A 26,054-nucleotide genomic window follows, 5' to 3' on the forward strand; every position below is an offset into this window, starting at 1 on the left:
ATGGAAATTTATTTAAATGCTTCCATGGGAAAAGCAACTGTGCTGGAAGGGTGTATGCAGTTGAGTCCTGAGCTGGCCTCAGGCCTGGAAGTCAGGGATATAGATTCAGTCCTGTCTCTGTAAAGAAGTAAAACAGGTTTTGGATCGCTCTATATACAGTGATTGGGAAGCTTTTAAATCTGAAACTGCTGCTAACAGTGGTATGACTGCCACAGATGGTGACAGTGTAGTACTTCATGGTGTTGGAAACAACTGCAGGATCTTACTCAGAGACTGTTGAAGAACAGAAAGGGAGGCTTCTTGTAGGAATGTAGTACAGGTGTGTCACTTCACATACTTGTATATTTGAGGTAATAGAACAAATGCCCTACCTAAGGAACAAGAAATACAGACTACCAGTGACTGATTACCATACAGCTATTGTTTGCTACCTATGCATGATATTGAAAAGATGAGTTGTTACCTTAAACTGTGGTGTTTCATTTCACAAAAATCTTTAAATATAACATTGCTGCTTTTTCGGTCTGTGATGGGAGTGCTTTTACCATAAATATTAGTCTGATTAGGTATGAAAACTTACTTTCCAGGATTATATTAGAACTGATAATTTTTTTTACCTCTCCTCCCCAGTGATTAAGGATAATACAACATAGCTTTTGCAATATAGACTGTACAGCAAAGAAACTAATAAATGAAAATTTTTCTTAAGAAAACTTTTTCTCCCTACAAAAGAGCCTTCTTCCTAATTTGGAGAACTTCTTCCATCAGATTCTGCAGACTTGTAGCAGGATAAAAATATTCCTATGTGTATCAAAAAAAATCATATCCTAGCTTTTTTTTCAGGGCTCATTCTGTGTACACTTCAACCAGGTAACCAAGGTAACTGATGTATTTAGGTAATGTCAAAGCAAACATTATTCTTGAAAGGAAAATTGAAGTATATGCAGGGTAATGGCTTTGCTGTATATATTGAATTAGCAGCTTAATTATTACTTGTGCAGCTTTTTTTTTTTTATTTGCAGTTATCACAAAGCTTTTGTGTGTAAAGGCTTTTGCAAGACATCTTGGTTTTAGATTTTTCCCTTCCACTGCCCCGATCTGATTTGCAAGAGAAGTAGATGACAAGGTACTAAAGGTTGACGTAGCTGGATAGAAAAACTGATCTGAAAAGAAGTGTTGAAATTAAGAGATGATTTATTTATTGCTTTCAGACAATACATGTGATCTCTAAATCTCTAATGTTCACTATGCCCTGCAAAGTTACACTGTAATAAAAAATAAAATTCCACAGTATATACTTTGTTGTATTTTTCATACTGACACAATGTTCATGTTCCCTTATTCAAGTTTGGAGTCAAGTGGAATGCATAACAGGTACCTTTGTTTTAAAGAAATGTTTAACAGTAAAAAATTAATTACCGCTGTATGAATACACTTGCCCCTTTTGTAACGAAAAGCTTGTCACCTGCGGCATAAAACATGCTTGTTCCCTTGAACATTATGGATCGATAGTTGTGAAAAAGGAGACATTTCTTGCTAGTGTCTACCCTTCACCCCTCAAATGTAGGCTTCTGCAGGGAGCTGGGTGGCAGTTCCCGAAACAGAGGTCGCACAACCCAAGGTGGATTTACATCCCACGTGGAATCTGTTCGAAAAAGTCAAGACTTGTGGAACTGACAACCTGGGAACAGCAGTTGCTAATGGGAGACTGTAGAAACTGCTACAATAGAAAATAAGCATTCATTTCTTGTTGTTTAAGTGATGTTTGCTACAAAGCTTGCTCCTGTGGTTAACCTTAAAACCACAGGTAAAGTGGGAGTAGAAATAAAGTGTCTGATTACCCAGTATGTCACAGATATCGAGTTTGAATTGGATTCACGGGTTTTGTATGACTTAAAGCCCACAGTTTATTGTGTTGCCTGAATTTATTCGCCCAGAAACATCCTCCAACTCAGAAGTCTGTGCATTTTTCTTGCCTTTTTTGTTGATCCAGATACCACCCAGCTCAATTTGGGAGGTTGTGTAACTTATTTGGGGGATTGACCAGACTCATTCTTCCCTTTCTGTGATTATCAGTCTGTTACCATACTCAAAAAGGCCAAGTGTGTTTTGTGCACCTCTGCTTGCCTCTGTGGCCCTGACGTTTCCAGAACTGAACACTTCTGTGAATGTGCTCCTAGGCTGTCACTGTAAATTGATGATGAAGCTGGCTGCCAGCCTACATCAATTCAGATACTTCGGTTGCATTTTGTGTTTAACTCCTTAGGAAATGCAAAGTTCTAACTGACCTGCACTCCCACTCCCCCTGCTTTGCTGGGAAGAGTCTCTGTGGCTTTTAACTGTTCAGATTTGGCTGTCATTTACCTTGAAAGATAAAATATTTACTGATGGCTTATGAAATCTTTGTTCATTTAAAAAATATTCCTGGTCAGTGTGACCAGAGCTGAAAGGACATACTGGTCCTCACTTATTTAAATGAATATATGCATTCCATATGTTGGGGTTTTCAGTAGAATGTTAAATGTGCTCTGGTGCACAGAGGAATATAATAGCAAGGGACTATCTGCCCTAGTCTCCTGTCCAGGGGGGTGTCTGTAAACCAATGCTGAGGGAAGAGGAAGAACATTGTTAACGTGTTCTGTGATACTGACTCTGTTAATTGGGCCACTATCATCTAGATATCAGTTTGGGTCACATGCCAGGTCAGCATAACCTGGGCAAAATCAAGCTAATCTGTGGCAGACCAAGTGCAAGCACACAACTGTGACTCAACCTAGGAATTAAGTAATGTGTTTATTGTAAATTCATTGTAAATGACCTAGTAAAACTTATTAGGATAAGTAGAAGCTTTTAAGCAGTTCTGCAAAGGGCTTATGAGATAATCAGTGAGATGCCAAGGTATGACTTGACTTCCGTTATTCCGTCTGAAGAGAAAGTATGATTGCAAAATGAAAGTGTTTACATAAACTGATAAAAAACTTGAGAATTCAGCAGAACGCAGCCACGTGTTCCTGAGCTTTCTTCCATAAAAGTCTGACCATGTCTACCAGAGCCTCATTCGCCTTCAGTATGAGGGGAATCGTATTTTTACTAGCGCTCACCCTTGTAGGTAAGGCTACATATCTCTTCTTCACCTTTCTTTCCCAAAATTTCCTTCAGTTCTGTGGCAGCGATTGGATCTAGATTGAACATTACTTATCTGCTTTTCCATCTCTTTTTACAGGTAGCCAGAAGTTTGACTTTGGTAAGTAAATTTCCTTCTATAACCTTTTCTCCGTGACTTTGCTGTTATTTCTATTTATTAGAACATGCTTGCAAGTATTGTGAAAATGGCTATTATCTCCCACAGACCCTGAATTCAGTAGTAGGAAGAGCTACTTGTACGGTTATGAAGGCTGGGTGTTGAATGGGCTTCAAGAAAAGAATTTAGCCAAAGCTGGTGTACGCCTGAGCAGCAAAGTAGAGATCAGTGGGCTATCAGAAAACACTTACCTCCTCAAGGTACTGCGTCTTCTTTCAAACGTGCCATGCAGCAGTAAACTAAAATCACAGTTGTAATTGTGCCTGGCTAATCTGGGGTGTAGGAAAGCAGCAGGAAACACAACTGGAGACTTACCACTGTAGATGTCAGAGAATGTTCTGCAAGCTACGATTTCAGAAGTGAGGAGACACTGGTGTCTGTTGTGGAAGTTGCTTGTAGCAGGTGTTCCTCGAGACTTTGCATCAGAAATACAGCTGGCAGGGATTCTGTTAGAAAATGGCTATTTCTAACTCAAGACATTTAAGCCTGCTCAGAGTTTAAGATTTGATTCTAGTCTCAGCACACATTTCCAGCTCCTGTGGGAAGCCAGGACTTGGGTTTATAAAATCACTATCATGAAGGCAACTGATAAACATAGACTTAAAACATGATAAGAGCTAAAGATAAAAAGTGTTATAAGAGTAAAAAATTAAAGCAATCAAAAAGGAGTATGTAACGATGTTTAATGTCTGAATAGTGCAGTAAAAGATCTGGACATGTGAAATCATGCCTTGCTGACATCAGCAGTGATAGGGCCTGATTCATTCAAAATAGGTATGTTTCGGAAGAATACTTCTGTCTGTTTAATTCAGTCAAAAATCAGAGCTTCTTTTTCAGGCATTGAATTCAGTGACAGGGCTCTCACTGGTTATAGTTGAGCTGTAGATCTCTCAAAATTATGGGCTAGGTATTGTATTGCACACTACAGTCTTCATCCTGAAATTTTTATGTGTGTGCACTAGGCTGTGCTCTGAGGCACCTAAACTGGCAGTAACTTTGCCAAAGTTACTGAAATTGCTTCTTATTTACGTTCTATCTCAGTGTGTATAAATATATTGTTCATTATTAAAATATTTGGGTTGATTTAAGCAATTCACAAATATGAATCAAATATAGTGACTCATTTGATAAAAGAAAAACTACATGGGGACATGATGTAAACTTTTTAAATGCTAAATTTTATCTAAAGCAGAATATTTATTTTAAGGCTGAAAAAAAGGGAGATTTTTATTTCAATTTTTTTAAATGATGTTTTTAATCATCCTTTTTCCCTATAAAGTTAATGCAAGTAAAATGTTTCAATGTCCCTGAAAGATAATAGCAATATGTTAACTGCTTCTGTAAGATAAAATAGCACTGCTCAACCCCCAGGTTTTGCACTGGTTTTACAATAGTCTAAGCAAGAGACAAAAGAATAAACTTCTGTATGACTATCTAAGCCTACATTTGGAAGGAAAAAGAATCTTAACTAGTGGTTATGTTGATTTCTTCCAATCCATTTGCATATTTAGTATCAAAGTAATTTTATTCTCCTAAGTGTCTTTTCTGAATTTCCTCCCAGATCCGCCCTCCACAATTTGAGGAATACAATGGCATCTGGCCCAGAGACCCATTCACTCGATCTTCCAAAATCACCCAGATGGTTTCCTCATGCTTTACCCGGCCCTTCAAGTTTGAATACAATAGTGGACGGGTTGGAAACATTTATGGCCCAGAAGACTGTCCCAATACTTGCATTAACATAGTGAGAGGAATACTGAACATGATACAGATAACCATTAAAAAGTCACAGAATGTGTATGAATTGCAAGAGGTTTGTTTTTTTTCCATTCTAGAACTACTTTAATGAAAGGTTGTGTTCTCTTTAAATATTCTTCCTTTGAGTTTTTGTTTGTTTGCAGCTACTTTCGAATGTTCATAGTAAGAAAAAGACGATTTTCATTCATATAGAGGAAAATGTGTGCATATGCATTGAACAAATTAACTGCGCTGAATTTTTTCTAAGGCATCTCTCTTTAAGTCTTAACATGCAACCCTTTGGAGAAAAGAGAATTATTAACTGTGAATTTACTTGTTATATGGCTTCCCTGATACAACTACTTGACCCATTTTATTTGTTAATTGTTGATATTAATTAATCGATTACTTTTTAATTTTAAACTCCATCCCCTGACTGAGTATTGTTCATGTGCCAATATTTTAGTTCATTAGGAATAATTGTGTATAATGGCAACAACTTTCAAAACATAATTAAGGCTGTTCAGTAGGTACTAACCCTCATATTGTGCATTTAGAATCTTCATTCAGTAAAACTTCTCACACAGAGAAATTCTGATATAATTAGGAAGTCTCATTATCTGTGTTCATATGCTAGGCTGGAATTGGAGGTGTTTGCCATACAAGGTACATCATCCAGGAAGACAGGAAGAACAGCCGGGTCTCTGTTACCAAAACCGTAGACCAAAATAACTGCCAGGAAAAAGTGGTGAAGAGTGTTGGAATGGCTTACATCTATCCTTGTCCTGTTGACATGATGGTATGTGAGATGTGAAAAGATCTTCCTAGTTACAAGCATGGCCGTTCTGTACCCATTCACTCTTTGTTCTCTGTCCTCTCACAGAAGGAAAGACTCGTAAAAGGGACTGCAGCTTTCTCCTACAAACTGAAGCAGTCAGACAGTGGTACCCTGATCACAGAGGTGGTGTCTCAGCAGGTGTATCAGTTCTCACCACTCAGTGAACCTACTGGTGTTGCTGTCATGGAAGCAAGGTAGGTGGAACATGGGCTTATTTCACAGAGTGAGAATAATTATAGGTTCTATCACTCCCTTTCTCTCCCAGTTGAAGTGAAATGAGAATTGAGCTCCACAGGAGTTGGATAAAGGTCTGAGTACTCAGTCTAGGGGTTTCCACAGTCCTTAAAGTTCAGCAAACCATTCTTTATTTGTACTCTGGTCAAGCTGGCACTACGACTACATGGGAGAAAAGGAGAAAAGCTGTTTTTCTTGCTTATATCATAAGAATGCAACTTTACTGTTCCGCTTGTCTTGAAAAAGGGGTAATTGATAGTGTCAGGAGGAAGATGGTGCACATAGAAATAAGATCATTCATTACACTGTGTCAGTAGCTCTCACTCAGAAGACGGAAATTTCGCTTCTCCTTGGAAACAATTTCATTGTGGATAACTCTAATACCATTTTGTTTCAGATGGAAGGCTTTACTCATTAGCAAAAGGTTTTACTGTGATAAGAAAAATTATTAAGGAGTAAAACTGATACCATCACAGTATCACTGAAGCAACAAATAGCCAAGGCAGATGGATGAAGAGAGCTAATGCCTTTCTCCCATGACACTTGTCTCTCGACAGACAACAACTCACCTTGCTTGAAGTGAGAAGTGAACGGGGCAGCTCCCCAGACCTTTCCATGCAGAGCTACGGAGGCCTGCGTTACCAGTTCCCAGCAGAATTGCCACAGATGCCATTGCAGCTAATCAAGATGAAAAACCCTGAGCAACGGGTAGAGTATTTTTAGGCCTTCAAACTGATTTTCTAATAATTAAAAAAACCCAAATAATAATGATCATAAATTCTAAATAATGTAATTATGTAAGCCCTCTCTCTTGTGTTTTGTAACAGATAGTTGAAATACTGCAACACATAGTCCTGAATAACCAACAAGATTTCCATGATGATCTTCCATACCGATTCCTGGAACTTGTCCAGCTCTGCCGGATAGCAAGTGCTGACACGCTGGAGTCCACCTGGAGACAATGTTCAGATAAACCCCGCTATAGGTATTTCATTGTATCAACTTGTAAGAAACTTTTCTGGCTTTGGAGAATTGAGAGTGAAAATCAAGGAAATTTTTTTGCCTCTACCTGCAGACGATGGCTGCTGAGTGCAGTTTCTGCAACAGGCACCACAGAAGCACTCAAATTCATTAAGAGCAGAATCCGCAATGATGACCTTAACCACCTTCAGGCTCTTCTAAGTGTTTCCTTTGCTCTCCATTTAACCAAAGCTGATGAACACACTGTTCCAATAGCAGCAGTGAGTAGATCTACGTGAATCCTTCCTGTCTGATAACAAAAGGAATGATAATCGATGACATCCTTTGATTATTAACCACATTAGAGACTGGATTCTCCTCTCATATACACTAATTTTGTGCAAATGTTGACCTGTGAGTTTCTTTTGGCATTACATTTATGAGAGGAGAGTTCAGTCCTCTGTTTTCATTTCCCCACATTAATATAAAGCCCTTCTCTTATAAGTGCTTTTGAGAATAATCCCCATTTTGGTTTGCTGGGATCACATGGCATGCCTTCTACAGACAAAACTTTGTCCACTTCAGTCTCCTGAAACAAATGGTCATTGGTGTGTTATGTCACTTGGACAGCTCTTTTAATTGCAAACTGTCCCTACGAACTGGAAAGTGCTGCAAGTGAAAGTATTTGTGCAAGCATCAAATATGTTGACGCTATAATGAATCATTTTTTCTGAACAGGATTTTTGTTGTCTCAAGTCAATATTCTTCTTCTTGATGAGGAAAAGAGGATATGAGAATGCATCATTAACATAATTGAGTTGCACATTTTTCTAAGGATAATCCATTTTTACAGTGATGTTTATCCATAATCTTTGTGTTTTGAGTGTCACGTTCAGTTGAGGGACGATGTAAGCTTATATATACATATATATTGAAACTAGCAGGGAATTAAGCTCCAAAGTGAAGCTTCCAAACAAAATGTCTACAAGCTACTTTAATTTGTTTGGATGCAACAATAATTATTCTGAAATTGATCCCCTCAGATCTGATGATTTTCCTGCTCTGAAAGCTTTGTGAAGCACTGTATTAAATAAAATTTTTTTTTCCTCATAGGATTTAGTGACCAGTTCTCGAATCCAGAAAAGTCCCCTACTTCAACAAGTTGCCAGCTTGGGATACAGTTCTGTGGTCAATAGGTACTGTTCTCAGACCTCAACTTGTCCTAAAGAAGCTCTCCAGGTGGGTGGCTTTTTTTTCAGTTGTTGGTTGTTTTTTTTTTTTAATAGCTTAGTAATGCTTATTTTATTACCTTAATTCTATTACGATACAGTATCAAAATGGCAATTGGACATGCACATACACATTTCGTAAGTCTCCTTCAGAACCAAGGCAATTAATTGTTTTATTAATGTAGATACTGCTTCAGCGTTGAAAACAAAATTTTCACATTGCAAGGGTAAAATCCTGAGAGAAGCCACCACTGAGTGATTTTATTAAAACCAGTTGCTTTATTGTGATAGGGTTTTCAGTGGGTAAGGGGAACACTGTGGACAATCTGTACATTAGGAAGAGAAGATTGAACTATGCTTTGTCTATAGCCCATCCACGACCTGGCAGATGAAGCGATCAGCAGGGGCCGTGAAGACAAAATGAAATTAGCTCTGAAGTGCATTGGCAACATGGGAGATCCAGCCAGCATCAAGCGCATCCTGAAGTTCCTTCCCATATTTTCATCCAGTGCTCCTGATATCCCCATCCACATTCAGATTGATGCCATAATGGCCTTGAGAAAAATAGCTTGGAAAGACTCCAAAACTGTAAGTAGGATCTAGTAGCTTTTCTTTACTTAGTGAATTAGAGAATATATACTGTAAGGGTAATGAATTTAATGGTATCATGTATGTGGATTCAGCATGTTTAAAAAAAAAAAAGATTATTTTTAAGAACAATATTTTACAATTTTATATTCAGCTGATATTTTCTGCTAAGGTGTAATGATTATTAGTCAGTAGGAAGCTTCCAGAAGGATATTAGCAGTGTTGCTTTCAGCATCTGTCATAACCAATTAAGTCCTGTGCTAGTTATATTTAGTGGACATTTAGCCACCTAAAAGTCAGCCATATAATTTAAACTGCCTCTGTAGTAAGGAGGAGAGAGAGAGACTTTCTGTTAAACTCCTAGACAAGATATCAGCATTGCTCTGCCTCTTTTAGACCCCTTCCTTAAGGTTGGATGAGTCACTACTGACCTCCTACTGAGGTTGCTTTCTCAGTAAGTGTAGGCAAGGTTCCTGCCTTTCAGATGGTTTAGGTTTAAGACCTCTATGAGAAATAATTCACTCAGACTGTCTTTGGCAAACTGATGAAGCTCCTCTTTTAAAACTGGTCTAAAACAGTGAAGCATGCTCACTTATTCAGTGGAGTTACTCCAAAGAATGAATCTGTCTTATTATCTACAGTTGTTTCTTCCAAAGTTATTCACTAATCTTTGAAGGGCAGTAATGCACAAAGCAATGCTGATGTCTTTTTGATTGTGGTGAGTTGGCTCAATACATTGATAGATGGACATTTATTTCAGATTCAGTGCCAGCTCTTCTCCATGATGCTGTTCCACCATGGCCCCTTCAGTTTTCTGAATAAAATGATGTGGAATCATGCAGTAAAAAAGATCAGGAAACCTTTCTACAGGGATAATGACCCCCTGTCCCATATTTCTTGTGGCTTAGGTGTGGATTGAGTTTGCAAAATTGTCTCAATTATTTGGTAATTCCAGACACTGTTTTCTCTCTGCAGGTGCAGGGATATCTCATCCAGATCCTTGCAGATCAGTCGCTTCCCCCTGAGGTGCGCATGATGGCTTGTGCCGTTATCTTTGAGACAAGACCTGCCCTTCCTTTGATAACAACGATAGCCAATGTGGTGATGAAGGAGAGCAATTTGCAAGTGGCAAGTTTCGTGTATGCCCACATGAAGGCTTTGGCAAAAAGCAGGTTGCCGTACACGTACAACATGTGAGTAGAGACAGGAGCAAAGCAGGTGATCTTCTGCAAATGAGTTCTGTTGCATTCTTTTTGGTGAGCACTGCATGTGCTGATAACTGAAGACAGTTTATATACTGACGGGGTGCAGCTTGTTTCCGGATATTATTACATTTCTCATTTTGTTTAGATCTTCAGCTTGCAATATTGCCCTTAAGATGCTGGCCCCCAGATTGGACAGGCTGAGCTATCGGTATAGCAAGGTCATACGTGTTGGTGCTTACTTCGGTGAGTAAAAGTGTTTCAGGGACCAGGAAACTTTCACTTCAGAAATCCATTCTTAAGAGATATTAAATCCTTTGGAGAAATAAGGCATTCTCCATTTCAATGAGAAATTAAATTAAATATGAGGGTCACATGTTTAAAAGTGCATGTGTAGCCATATAATAATTTCTGACTAAACAAGATTTATGTAATGATATATCTTACATATCATTACATAGTGTATGATATATCAGTGGAAAAATCTGCAGAAATATGATCTTGAATGACAAGCAGAATGGTTAGAAAGAAGATGTGTCTCTTGTTTACTTCTACCCTAGATAACTATAAAGTTGGTGCTGCTGGAGACGTCTTTATTATGAACAGCCCAGGAACAATGTTCCCATCAGCAATAATTTCCAAGCTGATGGCATATTCTGCAGGGTCAGTGGCTGATTTGGCAGAGGTAAATATTTGCCTAAATCAATGATAAAACAAAATTAAAACTGATGACGAAGTGTCACCTCTGTAAGTATGTTTCAGACTGCTCCTTCTCATGCTGTTTTGGTAGGCTGGTGTCCGCGTGGAAGGCCTCACAGATGTCATCATGAAACGAAATATCCCATTTGCTGAATATCCCACATACAAAAAGATAAAGGAGATTGGAAAAGCTGTAGGTATTTTCACTAATGCAACGTGTGGGTTATATAAGGGGTATTTAGTGAGGCTTCTTGTACTAGTGAGGCTGTCTCAGAAGGTAAACTACTCTCCTAGCAGTCAGCTCAAGTATTTCTGTGAAGGGGAGATCTGCAATGGGTTGGCAGGGGACATCTACCATGGTTGCAATAGCTTCTGCCAGTTCTTTCTCAGGCTCTGCCTCCTCCCCACCTCACAGATGGCTGCAGAAGGAGCACGGGAGGTGAGGGAAGTGGCAGGCATTGCAGCATGGTGTGTCACATGCCTGGCAGGCTTCCTACTCCCTCCCTTCATCTATCTAACCTAGTTTACAGGAATATACCTTTGTCTTGAAGAGAAAAGATTGGGTTTTTTTGCTGTTTTTTTCCAACTAGGTTTAGTGGTATTAATGGTCCAGAGCCTTTGTGTAAGTGTTATTGCATTGGAATACCAAACACTAGACTGGAGCCTATTCACAGGCATCTCAATGGCAGGAGAAAGTCTGAATAAGTGCCACCATGCTATTTATGATCAAAAATTTTTCAATGGAAAATGGCAGCTTGGCCAGTGATGGGTCTGGTCACCTTGCTGAATTACCATTTCTAAAGCGTTGCATTAAGAAACTTTGCTTGTTTCTTTACCTGTTCCTCAGCTGTTGGGATGGAAGGAGCTGCCAACAGAAACCCCCTTGATATCAGCCTACTTGAAATTCTTTGGCCAAGAGCTGGCCTACATCAACATCAATAAGGAAGTCCTACAACAGGCTGTGAAGGTACCAGACACTCTTACTTCTCTTTGCAATATTTGACACCACTGTACTTTCATATCCTAACCTTGGATGTCTGTTTTATTGCAGACTGTACTAGAACCTGCTGACAGGAACTCAGTGCTGAAGAGACTCATTAGCCAAATCCACAGTGGCATTGCAGGACAATGGACACAACCAGTGTGGCTGGGAGAGCTGCGATACATCGTGTCTACCTGCACCGGTCTGCCGCTGGAGTACGGGTCATACACGGCTGCTCTGGCCCGGGCAGCAGTCAGCAGTGAGTTGGGCAGTGGGAGATCAGCTGTGTGTGTGGTGGGAGCAGGTGCTGCACTGCGGGGTCAGGCTGCCCCCCCTTGGGAGGGGACCCTGACAGACTGGAGTGGATGGCCCAACAGAAGTGTGATGAAATTCGACAAAGGCAATGCAAAGTCCTTCACATCTGGGATGGAGTAACTCTTGCAAGTGTATAGGCTGGGCATCACCCAGACAGAAAGTAGCTTTACAGAAAAGGACCAGGAAGGCCAGCACAAGCTGGTACAGTAAACCAGCAGTGTACTCTTGTGGTGATGAAGGCCAACTGCATCACTGACTGCAGAAGCAAGAGTAAAGCTAGCATGACAATGATTTGCACATTTGAGACTGCATCTGGAGTACAATGTCCAGTTTTGTGTCCACAGTACAAGAAAGATGTTCACACTTGATGTGAGGAAAGATTAGAGAGCAAGAGTTGTTTAGGCTGGTTGTCCTTCATCCACTCTGTCTTCTGACTGCCCACATTTCCAAAATTTTAGTGTTGTAGTAATTATCAGACTTACAATTTGGGTCAGTTCTTAATTTTTTTAGTATATTTTTATTTCCATTTTCAATACGTTGCATCAGAACTTTGTCTACATAATGATCTTTCTGTATATTTTCAGTATTTTTCAGACTCATAAAAGATCTCATGTACCCCAAAGTCTGTCTTGTTTTCCAGTCTTATTTGTTGTACTAGCAAAAATATTACCTTGTACTAAAAACTGTCATTTGCTTACGTTCAAATCCATTCTTTCACTTTTACCATGTTTAAATGTGCTCTTGCATTTGCAGTTGATGGAAAGATAACCCCCCCTTTAACTGGAGATTTTAGACCTTCACAGTTGCTTGACTCCACTGTGCAGATTCGAGCTGACATAAACCCAAGGTACGGGGGGTCTCTAAGACTTTGCATATGAAGGAGGCTTTAGGAGAAGGCAGAGTCACACGCGTAAAAGGAGCACCTTTCTTGCATCTGACTGCTTCACTCTGTTTCAGCTTATATGTACAGACAGTTGCAACAATGGGTGTCAACACAGAATACTTCCAACATGCTGTTGAAATTCAAGGCAAGGTCCTGACAAGAGTGCCAATGAAGTTTGACACCAAGATAGATGTGAAACTGAAAAATATTAAGATTGAAACAAATCCATGTCATGAGGAAACTGAGATAGTGGTTGGAAGGTATGGTAGCTTTACTTCAGAATACTTCGTATTGCTGAAACCTGATGAAGTTCACCATTCACTGACCTCCTACAGGGTTTCTAGATAGGCAGAATGACTCTTCAATGTGTAGCGGAACCTTTGGTATGAAGTGCAAGGAAGAAAAATAGGGGAGCTAAAAATCAAAAGATACCTAAACTATTTAGCAGCTTAATTTTTACTTTAATTTGTTTATTATTTTGTGTTCTTACTATTTTTCCATTATTTTATTGTCCTTTAAGGATTTTAATTTTTATGTTTGAATGATTTTTTTTTAATTTCCAAAAAATTAAAATTTAAATTTATCCAGATTTTGAAAGCTTCACGTGATATAAGGAAATTACATTTGTCATGAACTCTTACTTGTTTTCAACAATATTTATATTTATTAATTCATATATAATCCCTATGTTTAAATGACAGATCTCTGTGCTGTCTCGTAATACTGACAGGGACATATTTAATTTAACTCAAAGACAAGAGGTCAAAATAATTCACCATTTTTTGCGCATATCTCAACAGACATAAGGCTTTTGCTGTATCGAGAAATATAGGAGAACTAGGTGTTGAAAAGAGAACTTCAATTCTCCCAGGGGATGCTTCATTAAATATTGTGGAAGAACCTTTCAAACCATCAGAGAGAGCTTCCAGTGAAGGTTTCACAAAGGTAACCTATTGCTTTTTGCTTATATAGTAATATTTACCCTCTCTGTAATGCATGTCTGTAGTTTTATTCTCACCTATGACATACTCTCAGTGGTATTCACACACTCATCTCTAATGCAGCAAGAAGCTGACAGCATGGCAAGGAAACATGCTGATAGCTCTCAAGAGGATCTTCGCCACGTCACAGGAAGAAAAACCCATAAACGAGACATTTGTGTCAAAATGCATCACCTTGGTTGTCAGCTCTGCTTTTCTGGAAGGTCACGAGATGCCAGTTTCCTAAAAAATACATATCTGCACAGATTAATTGGAGAACACGAAGCTAAAATAGTCTTGATCCCAGGTAAAATGCTGAGCACGAGCCTTGTCATCTTAGGTTTTTCAGTGCTATTTGAAGCAGTATAACCTTCTAATGTGTGCAATTGGTGTGTAGTTGAAACAGATGCTGAGATTGACAAAATTCAGCTGGAGATTCAAGCAGGATCCAGAGTGGCTTCCAAAATAATTCAAGAGGTAAACTCAGAGTCTAAGGAAGAAGATGAACCATCTCTATATAAGGACATTCAAGCTAAACTGAAGAAGATTCTAGGCATTGAAAATGTGTTCAAGGCAAGTGACTTTGAAAATTAGAGTGGGGAACATTTTCCCCTAAATGAAGCCAAGAATTTGAAGTTCAGTGTGGAAAGATGGCATGGGAAAGAAAGGATAAGGCTAGTTTGAAAGGTGCCAGTGCTAGGCCTGTCAGTCAGTGCTACCTCTGGAGGGATTGATCCCTTGGGGTGCATCCAGCTAAGTCTTCTGTGCTGAGCTAGATTTCAGCTTGGCAGAGTGGATCTAAGGGAGTTCTGCAGATTCTTCAGTGAGTGAGGCAGGGAGGTGTTTGTCCCTTGAAAGGCTGATGTGAGAAGCTTGTCTGACACCCTCAGAGGTTTTACTTTGTAAATACAGAACCAGCTGTATCCTCTCTCTTACACTTCTCTATGAACTGTTTTTGCAGGTTGCAAATAAAACACAACACCAGAAGAGGCGACCTTCAAAGAAAGAAAACATTGTGCTAAGAGAGCTTGGGACAGACCCTGATGCAAAACGTCCCTTCAGCTCATCTTCTGCCTCCTCAGCTGCCTCCTCTTCCTCATCATCTGCTGTTTCTCCTGATCATAAAAAGGCTGTGGATGAAGATGAGAATGATCAAGAAAAGCAAGCAAGAAACAAAGATACAAGCAGCAAGAGCAGCAGTAGTGGCAGAATTAGCAAAAGCAGCAGTAGCAACAGCAAGAGCAGCAGCAGCAGTAGCAGTAGGAGCAGCAAGAGCAGCAGTAGCAGCAGCAGTAGCAGTAGGAGCAGTAGCAGCAGCAGTAGCAGTAGGAGCAGCAGTAGCAGCAGGAGCAGCAAGAGCAGCAGTAGCAGTAGGAGCAGCAAGAGCAGTAGGAGCAGTAGCAACAGCAGTAGCAGTAGGAGCAGCAAGAGCAGCAGTAGCAGCAGCAGTAGCAGCAGCAGCAGTCATCATAGCCATGGGCATCACTCAAGGCATCTGAATGGCAGCAGTAGCAGCAGCGAGTCATTGAGCCGCTATAGCCACGGGCATCATTCAGGACGTTGGGGTGGCGACAGCAGCAGCAGCAGCACATATTCCAAAATATGGGTAACTTTGTGTTTCTGAATCACATTCCTGATGGTGGTTGGTTTTGCGTAACAAATCAGGAAATTATGAATTGACACAGTAAATTTTAGCAATATAAAATTGCAAAATTTGTTCTGCAAACACATCTGCAATCATTGGCTCAAATGACTACTTCAAAGCATCTCAAAAGTTTCCACAAGTTTGTTGAAACTTTTGTTATAGGCAAGGAATTTTTTTTAACAGTTTATTGTCCATATATTCATCTTGAATTATGTGCTTGTGGCTAAATATACAGACTTATGTATGAAGGATTATTAGTATTATTTAATTTCCAGTGCTCAAATTTCAATATAATTGCAGCATTTCTTTTCATTATAAATTTTTAATCTTCTTGGTTTTTTCATTTTCAAAGGAAGTTCATGAGATTTACCAGTACCGCTTTAAATCAGCACACAGACAAGAGGTGAGTTTTTTCTTTCCTCAGTAGGAGAATTGTGGAAACTGTCATGAGTCAAATCGAGAACTTTAAAGGCAACTTATTATCTTTGTTGAGGAAAATTACAGTACTGATAACATTAGAGCCATGGTGGTTCTTCTTATATGCGTAAAGACAGAGAGCTATGTGCCTCATTGTGTTGTGCACATGACGCCATTTGTGGCTCTGCAAAGGAGATGAAAAGCCTCTATCAAAGCAATATGAGGGACTGGAGCTGCCCACTTTGGAGGAACTAAGATCCTACCATCAAAAGATTGGATCATTTGACTAGCTTTGATCATTTGGTTTCTTGGGTTGGAATCACTGCTGATATACACCAGGATGATGATGTGGACAAACACAGGAGGATACCTTATTTTATTTTGGTTTAGCAGATTCTTACTACAGCATGAGCCTGCCAGGAGCAGTGTACTTGATATTAGTGCTCCTCAAAAAGTAAAATTTCAACTGTGTGTGTCCATTCAGATGATCCTTTCCATCCAGTTGTCAGGTCCATTCGATGTGTCCTCCAGTTGATAAGACCCTTGCAGGAGTACTGGTCTTTCATATTGAATTGAGAGGCTGGTTTCCTTTGGCTCGCTTTGGTCCACTATTTTTTCATACAGGGAATTCTCACCTTGTTTCTTCTGAGGCGTCTCTCTTGTTTCTTCTGAGGCGTGAGATATATTTGGGCAAACAATATTTTGCAGAGCTAGATCACACGTACTAAGCAGGACAAAGCCTACTGCAAGTCATCGAGCTGCTCAGGGTTGGAACACAAACTTACCAACACCAAGTGCCATGACAGTTCAACACTGCCTAGTGCATTTCTTCAAGCACGCTTTTGAGTTAAGCATGTTGTGGTTTTTTCTTACAGTTCCCAAAAACAGAACTCCCAACTGACCGACTTAGCAGCTCGTACTCTTCTATCAGATCCAGTCGTGCCTCATCTAGACCTGCTTCCCGGGTTAGTTGCATCATTTTTAGGGGTTTTTGATAGCTTGGAAGAATGGCATGTGGCCACGCACTTGCAGTAATTCTATATCTAAGTTAATGGGAAGGGAGAAATGCCAACCTCTCAAGTCTCAAGTATCAGTCAAGAGTGAGACACGCCCCATAATTCCCGCACACACGTTCCTCTGCAGTGAGGATCCTTCTTACTTGCGTTGCGACCCTTCCCTCATGGGAATCCCACCCGACAGATGCCTGCAGAGACTCATCTTGCGAGCTCTGCAACCAGGAGGGAGGTTGAGGTGCTGCAATGCCAGTGTAAGGACATTGGTGGTGGCAGCTGAGGCTCAGAGTAGTCTCACCAAAAGGTGTGCTCCAGAGGGGACATCTGCGCTCCTCACCACCACCCCGTCAGATGTGTACAGGCTTGCTAATAATGGAGTGCAGGTATCAAAGGTCATAGTGCATTTAAGGCCCTGCTCCAAGGGAGGAGGTTCTTCATGTTGAAGGCAATATCCTGGATTATATTCTGTGCTGGGTTGCTGTGCAAACACAAAACCTGCCCACTCTACAGAATTCACAGCTGAAATGTGAGGTGAAAGCCAACAGACCACCCAGACAGATAAACAGGAGGAGTGCAGCTGGGGAATGTTATTACTGTGACAATGAGTGATGCATGAAACTGACAGCTGATGCTATTCAAATTGAACCACTTTTATTCACAGCCTGGTTATTAACAATGAAGCCCAAATCATATAGTCATTACTGTATTTTAATCCCATGAGTATTTCCATGGTATCAACTGTAGCTGACGAAACGGCACAAATTTTGGATCATATAAACACAGTGGTAAAGTCTATCTGTGCATGCAGAGGCACGTGCACATTAAAGACATATGCATGAGATTTTGTAGGCATGTATATATGTGTGGTACATATGATGGTATATATTTGTGGTTCAGTTATTTATTTTTCATTTATCCATCTCAATCTTGCATCTAAAATGTTCCACATGGTAACTCTTTTATAGTTATATTCTTTGCGTACTTTCTCCCCCTTCTTCTTAGCCTAAGTTTTTGGGAGATGTTAAAACACCAGTATTAGCTGTTTTTCTTCATGGCATCCATAACGATAAGAAGATAGGAGGCCTCCAGCTCGTGATATATGCTGTTATTGACTCCATCAGGCCCCGGATGCAGGTATTTGTGTCAAACCTCACAGATTCAAGCAAGTGGAAGCTCTGTGCTGATGCTTCAGTCCTCAATGCTCACAAGGCAGTGGTAAGACTCAAAAATCATTATATACACCTGTATGCATCACAGGAAAACCATGGTCCATGCATTAAAAAATGGATCATTTATCTCTCTCCATTACAGGCTTACTTGAAATGGGGACAGAATTGCCAGGACTACAAGATTTCGACTGAGCTGGTGACTGGGCGGTTTGCTGCCCACCCTGCTGTACAAGTGAAACTTGAGTGGCCTAAAGTTCCTTCCAGTGTGAGATCCATAGCAGAATGGTGAGGCTTTAGTCCTTAGTGACTCTCATTCACAATATTGGTCAACTGGGAAAAATCAGCATCCACACATAAGGTTCTAGTAGCTAAAATACTGGGTAATATTTTATTCTCAGATCTGTCCAAGTACTGCTTTTGGACATAAAAGCTGAGTGGCATTACATCCTATTTTAATGTACAATAATTCTTTATACTGGATGTAATTACTGAAAACTGAGGAACAGATCCTTCCTTTCACTGAACAGTAAAGCAGAGAGTGGGTGTGAGCCTAACGAGTGATCCTGAAGACTATTATGCTACTTACACAGAGGTGTGAGACAACCTGGTTGGGATGTGTGCAACTTTTTACTTCTCGATTTCACCAAGTCTTTCTGATTTGAACTTTTGAAGGTTTTACAAGTTCATCCCTGGGGCTGCATTTATGCTGGGGTTCTCTGAAAAAACAGACAAGAATCCTTCTCGACAAGCCAGGGTGATCGTGGCTCTAACTTCTCCAAGGACATGTGATGTTGTTATCAAGCTTCCTGATGTAATTATGAAATATTTTTATCACTCTCCTATTTATTCCTAGTAGGAAAGTGTGACTGTTGCACTTTAATTACAGTGGGTCAATTCTGAGAAAGAAAAATTAAGTAAGCATCACTTTGAGTGCAAATGATGAAAACAACTTTTATTTATTTTCAGCCTTTTGATAATACATAGAAGGATATTCATATGGTGCTTCTGTTCACAGAGAGAGACATGGGTACTCATAATTACGTGAGTTTCCATCTGTAGTAGCCCATAAGTGTTCACCTCCTCACCTTTGAAAGGGAGTAATTCATTTTCTCACAAATAATACCTGAATGATTTCTCTCACACCATGAGAGAAAACTAAGTAAAAGCAAAAACCTCGTGGGCAATGAGACAGATGAGTGGTGTTCACATAAAGTCTTTGCAACCAAAGTAGAAGAAATCGAAATCAAATTCCAAACAGGAGAAAAATCTTAGCTGTTTGTTGGCATAGTGTATTTTGAATGTGCTTTTGAATTCCTTTTCAGATTATCCTCTATGAAAAAGCCATGAGGCTTCCCCTGTCACTTCCTGTAGGTCCAAGGATACCAGCCTCAGAGCTGCAGCCTCCCATCTGGAATGTCTTTGCTGAAGCTCCCTCTGCAGTGCTCCAGAATTTGAAAGGTTGGGCTCAGAAGCATGACAACCTCAGTGTCACAATTTACTTGAGCATCTTCTGAATTTTTGCTGGCATTATTTATCTCCAGTTAACTAGGAAATGTTCTGTAAGAAAGTGAGGACGGTTCAACAGGGAGAAAATATTGCGCATATAGGACAGAAATCATCAGCATTTCAGGGATCAAGATACCAATTCTTTGAATTGATAACATTTAAAGTTTCTGGCAATTATTTTTTGTTAGATAGAGGAGTATATTTTCCATGCCTTTTTAAGAATTTATGGGTGCTTAGTAGCCAAAAGCCCCTGTAAACCATACAAAAATATAGTGGAAAAAATATAAAGCTAAAATAACATGGCACTAAAAACAAAACATGACTTAATGGCTTTCTCTTATGGAAAAGCAAATACTCACTGGCATTTTTTTGACCAGCTCAGTGCTCAGTTTCCTACAACCAGATCACAACCTTTAATGAAGTTCAGTTTAACTACACGATGCCAGCAAACTGCTACCACATCTTGGCTCAGGATTGCAGCTCTGACCTTAAGTTCCTGGTGATGATGAGGAATGCTGAAGAAGCTGTGAATCTAAAAGCAATCAACATCAAGCTTGGCATTCAGTAAGTAACTCCTGCCAGATGCTGGGAGCATGGGTGACCATCGTCCACATTTAACACGAGAGGAGCTTCGGTGTGAGCTTCACTGCAACAGTTAGCAGCCCACGGGATTTCAGCGTTTGCCTTATTTACTTTCCATGCACATTGAATGCGATGCTGATGCTGTTATCCCTTATCATAGGTGACAAGAATACCCTGATGTAATTTAAGCGGTTGAAATAAGCTTATGCTGTGATCAGTGATATTTAGTGAGCAGGAAAATGCCAGTGCCACTGCATGTGTGTGAATGGGGCACAAACAGGGTATGAACACTCTTCTCCTTAACAGTGACATTGACATGCGTCCTGCAAACGGACGGGTGAAGCTGCTGGTAGACGGAGTTGAAAGCCCCGTGACAAATGTTTCATACACATCTGCTGGTAAGTGATGCAGCATATCTTGTTTAATTTTCCCATATGTTTTAGGAGAAAGAAAGAAAGAGAGTCTGTGAAACAGATTTTATCAGGTTTTTTATCAGTTTGTATTTACTGTTTCCTTGGTTTTAAGGTTAATATTTAAGAACATATATTTTACTCACTTGCATAGGAACTTTTAGGAAGATTGATTAGGGTGTGAAGCTCTTGATGTGGCCAAAGTAAGCAAGATATAACTAACATGAAGATCCCTGCTTTTTGTACATCACTGCAGCTCCTACTGAAGTGCCAAATTTGGGAAGTGTTTTGGTTATGGTGTAAATCTTGCTTGGTTAAAACTTTTTGAAGTAGAGTTTTTCTAAAATTCACCACATGTGACTTGTATACCAGTGTTTTTTCCCAATTTGATTTGTAGGTATAAATTTGGCTTGCATTCTGAAATTTGCTATGAATAGATATGAAGAACTATTAAAACCGCCTGCTTGATTCTCTCAGAGCAGGAATAGTTTCTCTGTGAAAGGTACAGGAAGACCCTGTTGCATCCTGTGCTGTGCAGTCAGGAGCTATATTCAGTGTGGGTATTCCCTGCCTGTAGAGATGTATATGGATCAGGCTAAATCTTGCTGAAATTGGGTTAATGTGCACCACTGCTGAACTCTGTCCTATTTGTTATATACTTGGAAAGTGATAATTGTGCTAGAAATGGCTCCAGGGACAGTCTTGGTTCTTTGTATTTCCATACTCCAATATAGTGTACTCAGGGTCTTGTTTATCTGCACAACTACACAGATGCTATAGACAACTCTGAAATAATTTCTAGATATAAATATGAATAAGTTAATAACCCAAAGAAAAATGAATAAATCTTTGATCATTAAAATTGTCTTCCAACCCTTTACAAACACCTGTTTTCTATATATAAATATTTCTAGGGTACTTTGTTGTGTGTTTTGTTTCTCAAATAGAACAACTGAGGAATTTTGAAGAAAAAAACATTTTAGAAACATGACAGTTGCATTTTTTCTTTCTTAAAGAGGCTCAGTTTGGTCTGGTTTTGGTTTTGTTTTGCTTTGTTTTGTTTTCTTCTAGGTGCTTCTCTGTGGATCCACAGTGAAAATCAAGGGCTTGTACTTCTCGCCCCAGCCTATGGCATTGATAAATTGTACTTTGATGGATACACATTCAGGGTATCACTCTTCCTCTTCATAAGCTTGGGTGTTGAGAAATTTCCATAGGATTCCCTTAAATCTCATGAGTGCATGAGTGCAAGAGTGTACAGTGGCAAAGACAACTCTGTGCAGGGCCCAAAAAACCCCAACAGGATGATGCTACAGGATTGCACAGTCCTGCTCCTTGTTCCTCAGCGTGAGAAATGAGAATCCTTCATAAACAAAAGTACCTTGTTCTTGCAGTACGGGGTGCGTTGGGAAGCGGGTCTGTGAGTGTACATGTGCTGAGTCATCAGTGCCTTTGCAAGAAAAATGAGTTTTCCTCTCTTCTCCGCTGTTCTTACAACTGTATAATCCTTCGAAACAGCAGAAGTGCACCCATTCTTTTTAGATAAACGAATGCTTTAAAATCTGCACTAAAAATAATATGAAACAGAAATGTAAGAGATTGGTAAATCCTACTGTGTCTATCTCCTATACTATCAAAACATCCACCAGACAAAAGCTTCAGCATATTAAGAGTCTAGAGCGTTAATAACATACTAGATTGGCACAGTATGTTTTAAAGACTGTAGCAATGATACTGCACCCCCACAGGAATTTGAAATATGACTGTCAGACCCTTTTGGATTCTTACCAAGGAGATTTTAAATGTTTGTTCCTTAACTTATACTGGAAGGGACCTACCTAGCAAAAATCTGCTCTGTAGGTATTACTTTTTTTTAACTTGAAGTGCTTTTGACTTTTTTTTCCACAAAGATTCAAGTTGCTTTATGGATGGCAGGGAAAATGTGTGGAATATGTGGAAAATATGATGCTGAATGTGAAGAGGAATTTCGGATGCCCAACGGATATGTAGCTAAAAATGCAGTGAGCTTTGGGCATTCTTGGATTTTGGAAGAAAAGCCTTGTAGAGGAGGTATGCAAGTTCTAATAAATTTAATATAATATTACTGCAATTGTTTAGAAAATGCAGAATCTGTTCAGAAAATTTTAAATCTGTATACATTCTGGAAATAAAAAGCATACTAAAAAAATCATTATGAAGTTATACATTAAGTATTAAAATTACCTGCCAGTTGAGAAAGAAATAGGAAATCACAGGCTAAGCAAGCCAAAATATGCAAGTTAGTTGAAACTAAATAACCAAGTGAAAACAAAATCTTTCAGGTTTTGAGTGTTTTAGTTTCAGTTTTGAAGCGTTTTAGAAGATGATCAGAAAAAAAAAAAAAAAAGCAAAAGGGTAAATTCACGCAGAATGCTTTGATTTAAGCACAACAACATTTTCCAGACATCAATTTTCAGCAACTGATCCGTCAAAAAACAGAATGGGGGTTAGTAGTTGTTACCATGACTGGCCACCAGATTTTTGAACCAGTGCAACCTGTCAGGTAAAGCATTCAAGTACATGAGCAGTTCTAGGGACTTTTGAAACAACAAAGCTATATTTTAAGTGTTTCAGTAGGTTAGGATCTTATGGTGTGTGATGCTCTCAGCTGAGATTATGATGCAACATCGTACCGTAGTGCTCAAGGAGAACAGGAACATTGCATTTGTAGAGACTTGTCCTGATGGGAAGGACTTCCTCAGTTCCTGGAAATGGCTTGTACATATTTAGCTGTGCATTAACTGTTATTCTTCTATGTCTTTGTCATGAAAACTGGGCATCAAACTTGCTTTACATGGACATGGAGTCCACATGTATGTACACAATAATATTCCCGTGGTTGGTAATGACCGCATACTGTGTTTCCATTTAATATACAGCAGAAAGTGCTGGAATTTTAGAGCATAAAAATTATAGTTAGGAATAAGTTGTGATCTGTTTAGCTTCTCACTTGTAACTGTTTATCCTGGGAATCCAAAATGAGGTCAATATTACTGGTTAGTAGCAATGAGTTTTGCACTCTCTCTCCAGCAATTTTGTGTCTGAATCGCAGTGGTAATAACGGAATTCTTTAGTGATTAATTTTATTTGTTCAGAAATCTCCCCTTTAGTTCTGCTGCTGAATATTCAACATTTTAAAACGTGGTTTGATGGCTATTCAGTAAGCCAGCTTACTTTGAAAAATGTTTATTAGAAAGTGCATCAGACTATGTTTCTACATCCTGATCTAGAAACAGACCGGTTGCATTTGAAATTAACTTTCCATGACTCCATATCTTATCAGCCGATTTGAAAGGTTTGTCAGCCAGTAAAGCTGCTTCATTTATGACCAAAGCACAGTTTTCACAGAGGGAAGTTGTTTGCAAATTGCCAGTGTTGGCAGATGGGTCCTTCTGGGGAGATCTGGAGCTTCTGAGTGCAATCACATAACCTATCACCCGTGACTGTGTTCCAGTCTGCAAACTGCGACGTTCATTTGTGAAGCTTGAGAAGACAGTTCAGCTCGCTGGTGTAGAGTCCAAGTGCTATTCCACAGAGCCAGTGCTGCGCTGTATGAAAGGATGCTCTGCCACCAAGACTACTCCAGTCAGTGTTGGCTTCCACTGTCTCCCTGCTGGTAAGTCAGCAGAAATCCTACTGAATAGGAGCTGAACAAAAGTATAAATAGACTGTGACTTGAGTCAGTTATTCTACTTCAAAAATATGAATAATCTAACCCACAGGTAGGGATGGACTTACTGCCTTATTAACTTTTTTTATTAATATGTAAACATTCCTTCAGCAAGAGAGATTATTTTGTCCTGTAAATTTAAAATCTAAATTACAACTTAAAATCTAAACTAAACTCCCCTCCATGGTGCTTGAAGCTCAGAAGATAAGGGCAGGATCACAGCACAGTCAACACTGTGATTCAGCTGAAAAACTGTGAGGACTGAGCCACATATGTGCAGCACCCTGAAACAGGGTTACTTGCCTTGTATTTTTTATATATCACTGCCTTTGGATGTGATCCTATTTCACTGAGCTGATTTAGGCACTAAAAGGGCAGATGTGGACAGGATCCTTGTACACAGGTGCAGTGATATAGGAGGACATAGTTTTTATTGTATATCATAGTTCATAAGAGATTAGATAAGGTAGATATAGATTATATAGATCATAGAATTATGTCTGTTTTCCAAGTCTTTTTTTTTCTTAAAGACCCTAATACCCTTTCCTAAATGTATCATTAGAAAATTCTACATAGAAGTAGTAGCTTTCAAGGTAGAATTCTCTTACTGATGAAGTCGGTTTCCTGGAACATCTCTGTGTGACTTCAACAAATACAAATATGTAAGTCAGTGAGGAGCAGCCAAGCCTGCTGTAATTCATGATTAGTGCATGGTAAATGTGCATGGTACCTTGCAGAACTACTTCTGCTGTGTACTGTTTGCTTTTCATTTCTTGTTCCCTATCAGATTCAGCTACCAGCCTGACAGACAAACAGATGAAGTTTGACCAGAAGTCAGAGGATATGCAGGACACTGTTGATGCACACATAGCATGTTCTTGTGAGGACGAAGACTGCAGTGTGTGAAGCTGTACATTGCAGCATGAGAAAAACCGGAAACACTTTCATGTTTTTATTATATGGTGTAAAAAGCCTCAGCTAAAGGAATAATAGAGACACTAAACTGTTTGAGGATGTGTGGAATCTTCTCAAGTAATTTAAAGTATTAAACATTATTATTGTAGAAACTGTTATGATTGCCCATAAATATCTGATTTCATAATAAATCCATGCATGGAAAAAATATGAAGGCTTCCTTATTTTACTGGTCATGGAAAGAGGAGGTCTGCATAGGTTCTTCTCACCCCACATTTTGTAGACTTAGTGAGTTTGTGACCATCTTCTGTGTATCAGGCACATGTGTGTGTCAGGCCCCACTGAGAATCTGGATTGTGTAGCTGTGGTACCAGGCTTCTGCTTGTTCCACCAGGGCTTTTTTGCCTGGTGCTGGGATCCTGTGCATTCGGAGCAGGAACTGATCACCTCTGTGTGAGGCACTCCCTGCAGCAGCTGTGCAGCCGTGATGCTTTGCAATAGCTACACGGTGGGCCAGCACTGCTGCAGGGAGCAGCAGGGCCAGGGAATAAAGCCTGAATGTCATGCCCCTGGGCAAGGCTGGTCTGTGGGAGCCACAATCGAGTTATGTTTCTGGTGCAGAAGCTAGGGTGAATCAGAGGTCTTTGACCACGACAGGGTGGTGTTACCCAAGCACACCCCCTGCCAAAGACCCTGAAGCAGAGTCAGACCCCTGCACTTTGGGTGAGATACCCCAGCCA

The 26,054-nt window shown here is 39.7% G+C and overlaps 1 protein-coding gene across 2 annotated transcripts; it reads left to right on the forward strand.

The window, feature by feature from the left end:
• Positions 1–3,037: 3,037 nt before the first annotated feature.
• LOC116791216 (vitellogenin-2-like) lies at positions 3,038–25,509 on the forward strand. 2 transcript variants are annotated; one of them, XM_032697009.1, is made up of 35 exons: positions 3,038–3,109; positions 3,224–3,244; positions 3,350–3,501; positions 4,863–5,114; positions 5,676–5,837; positions 5,922–6,070; positions 6,668–6,818; positions 6,938–7,095; positions 7,186–7,351; positions 8,184–8,309; positions 8,669–8,887; positions 9,863–10,080; positions 10,238–10,335; positions 10,650–10,774; positions 10,880–10,981; positions 11,636–11,755; positions 11,840–12,029; positions 12,839–12,932; positions 13,043–13,228; positions 13,769–13,913; positions 14,033–14,255; positions 14,346–14,521; positions 14,910–15,554; positions 15,946–15,996; positions 16,886–16,975; positions 18,026–18,238; positions 18,335–18,477; positions 18,865–19,003; positions 19,515–19,650; positions 20,076–20,262; positions 20,587–20,678; positions 21,762–21,859; positions 22,601–22,760; positions 24,184–24,345; positions 25,187–25,509. In XM_032697009.1, exons 1-35 carry the CDS (start codon positions 3,040–3,042, stop codon positions 25,303–25,305), a joined length of 5,538 nt encoding a protein of 1,845 aa, XP_032552900.1. In that variant the 5' UTR covers positions 3,038–3,039; the 3' UTR covers positions 25,306–25,509. The 2 variants fall into 2 exon arrangements, with proteins under 2 accessions (XP_032552900.1, XP_032552902.1); XM_032697011.1 differs by lacking the exon at positions 3,350–3,501 and having other exon boundaries at positions 3,058–3,109.
• The last annotated feature ends 545 nt before the right edge of the window (positions 25,510–26,054 follow it).

This window comes from Chiroxiphia lanceolata, chromosome 9 (genome assembly GCF_009829145.1).
Source record: "Chiroxiphia lanceolata isolate bChiLan1 chromosome 9, bChiLan1.pri, whole genome shotgun sequence".
In the NCBI taxonomy this organism is placed as follows: domain Eukaryota; kingdom Metazoa; phylum Chordata; class Aves; order Passeriformes; family Pipridae; genus Chiroxiphia; species Chiroxiphia lanceolata.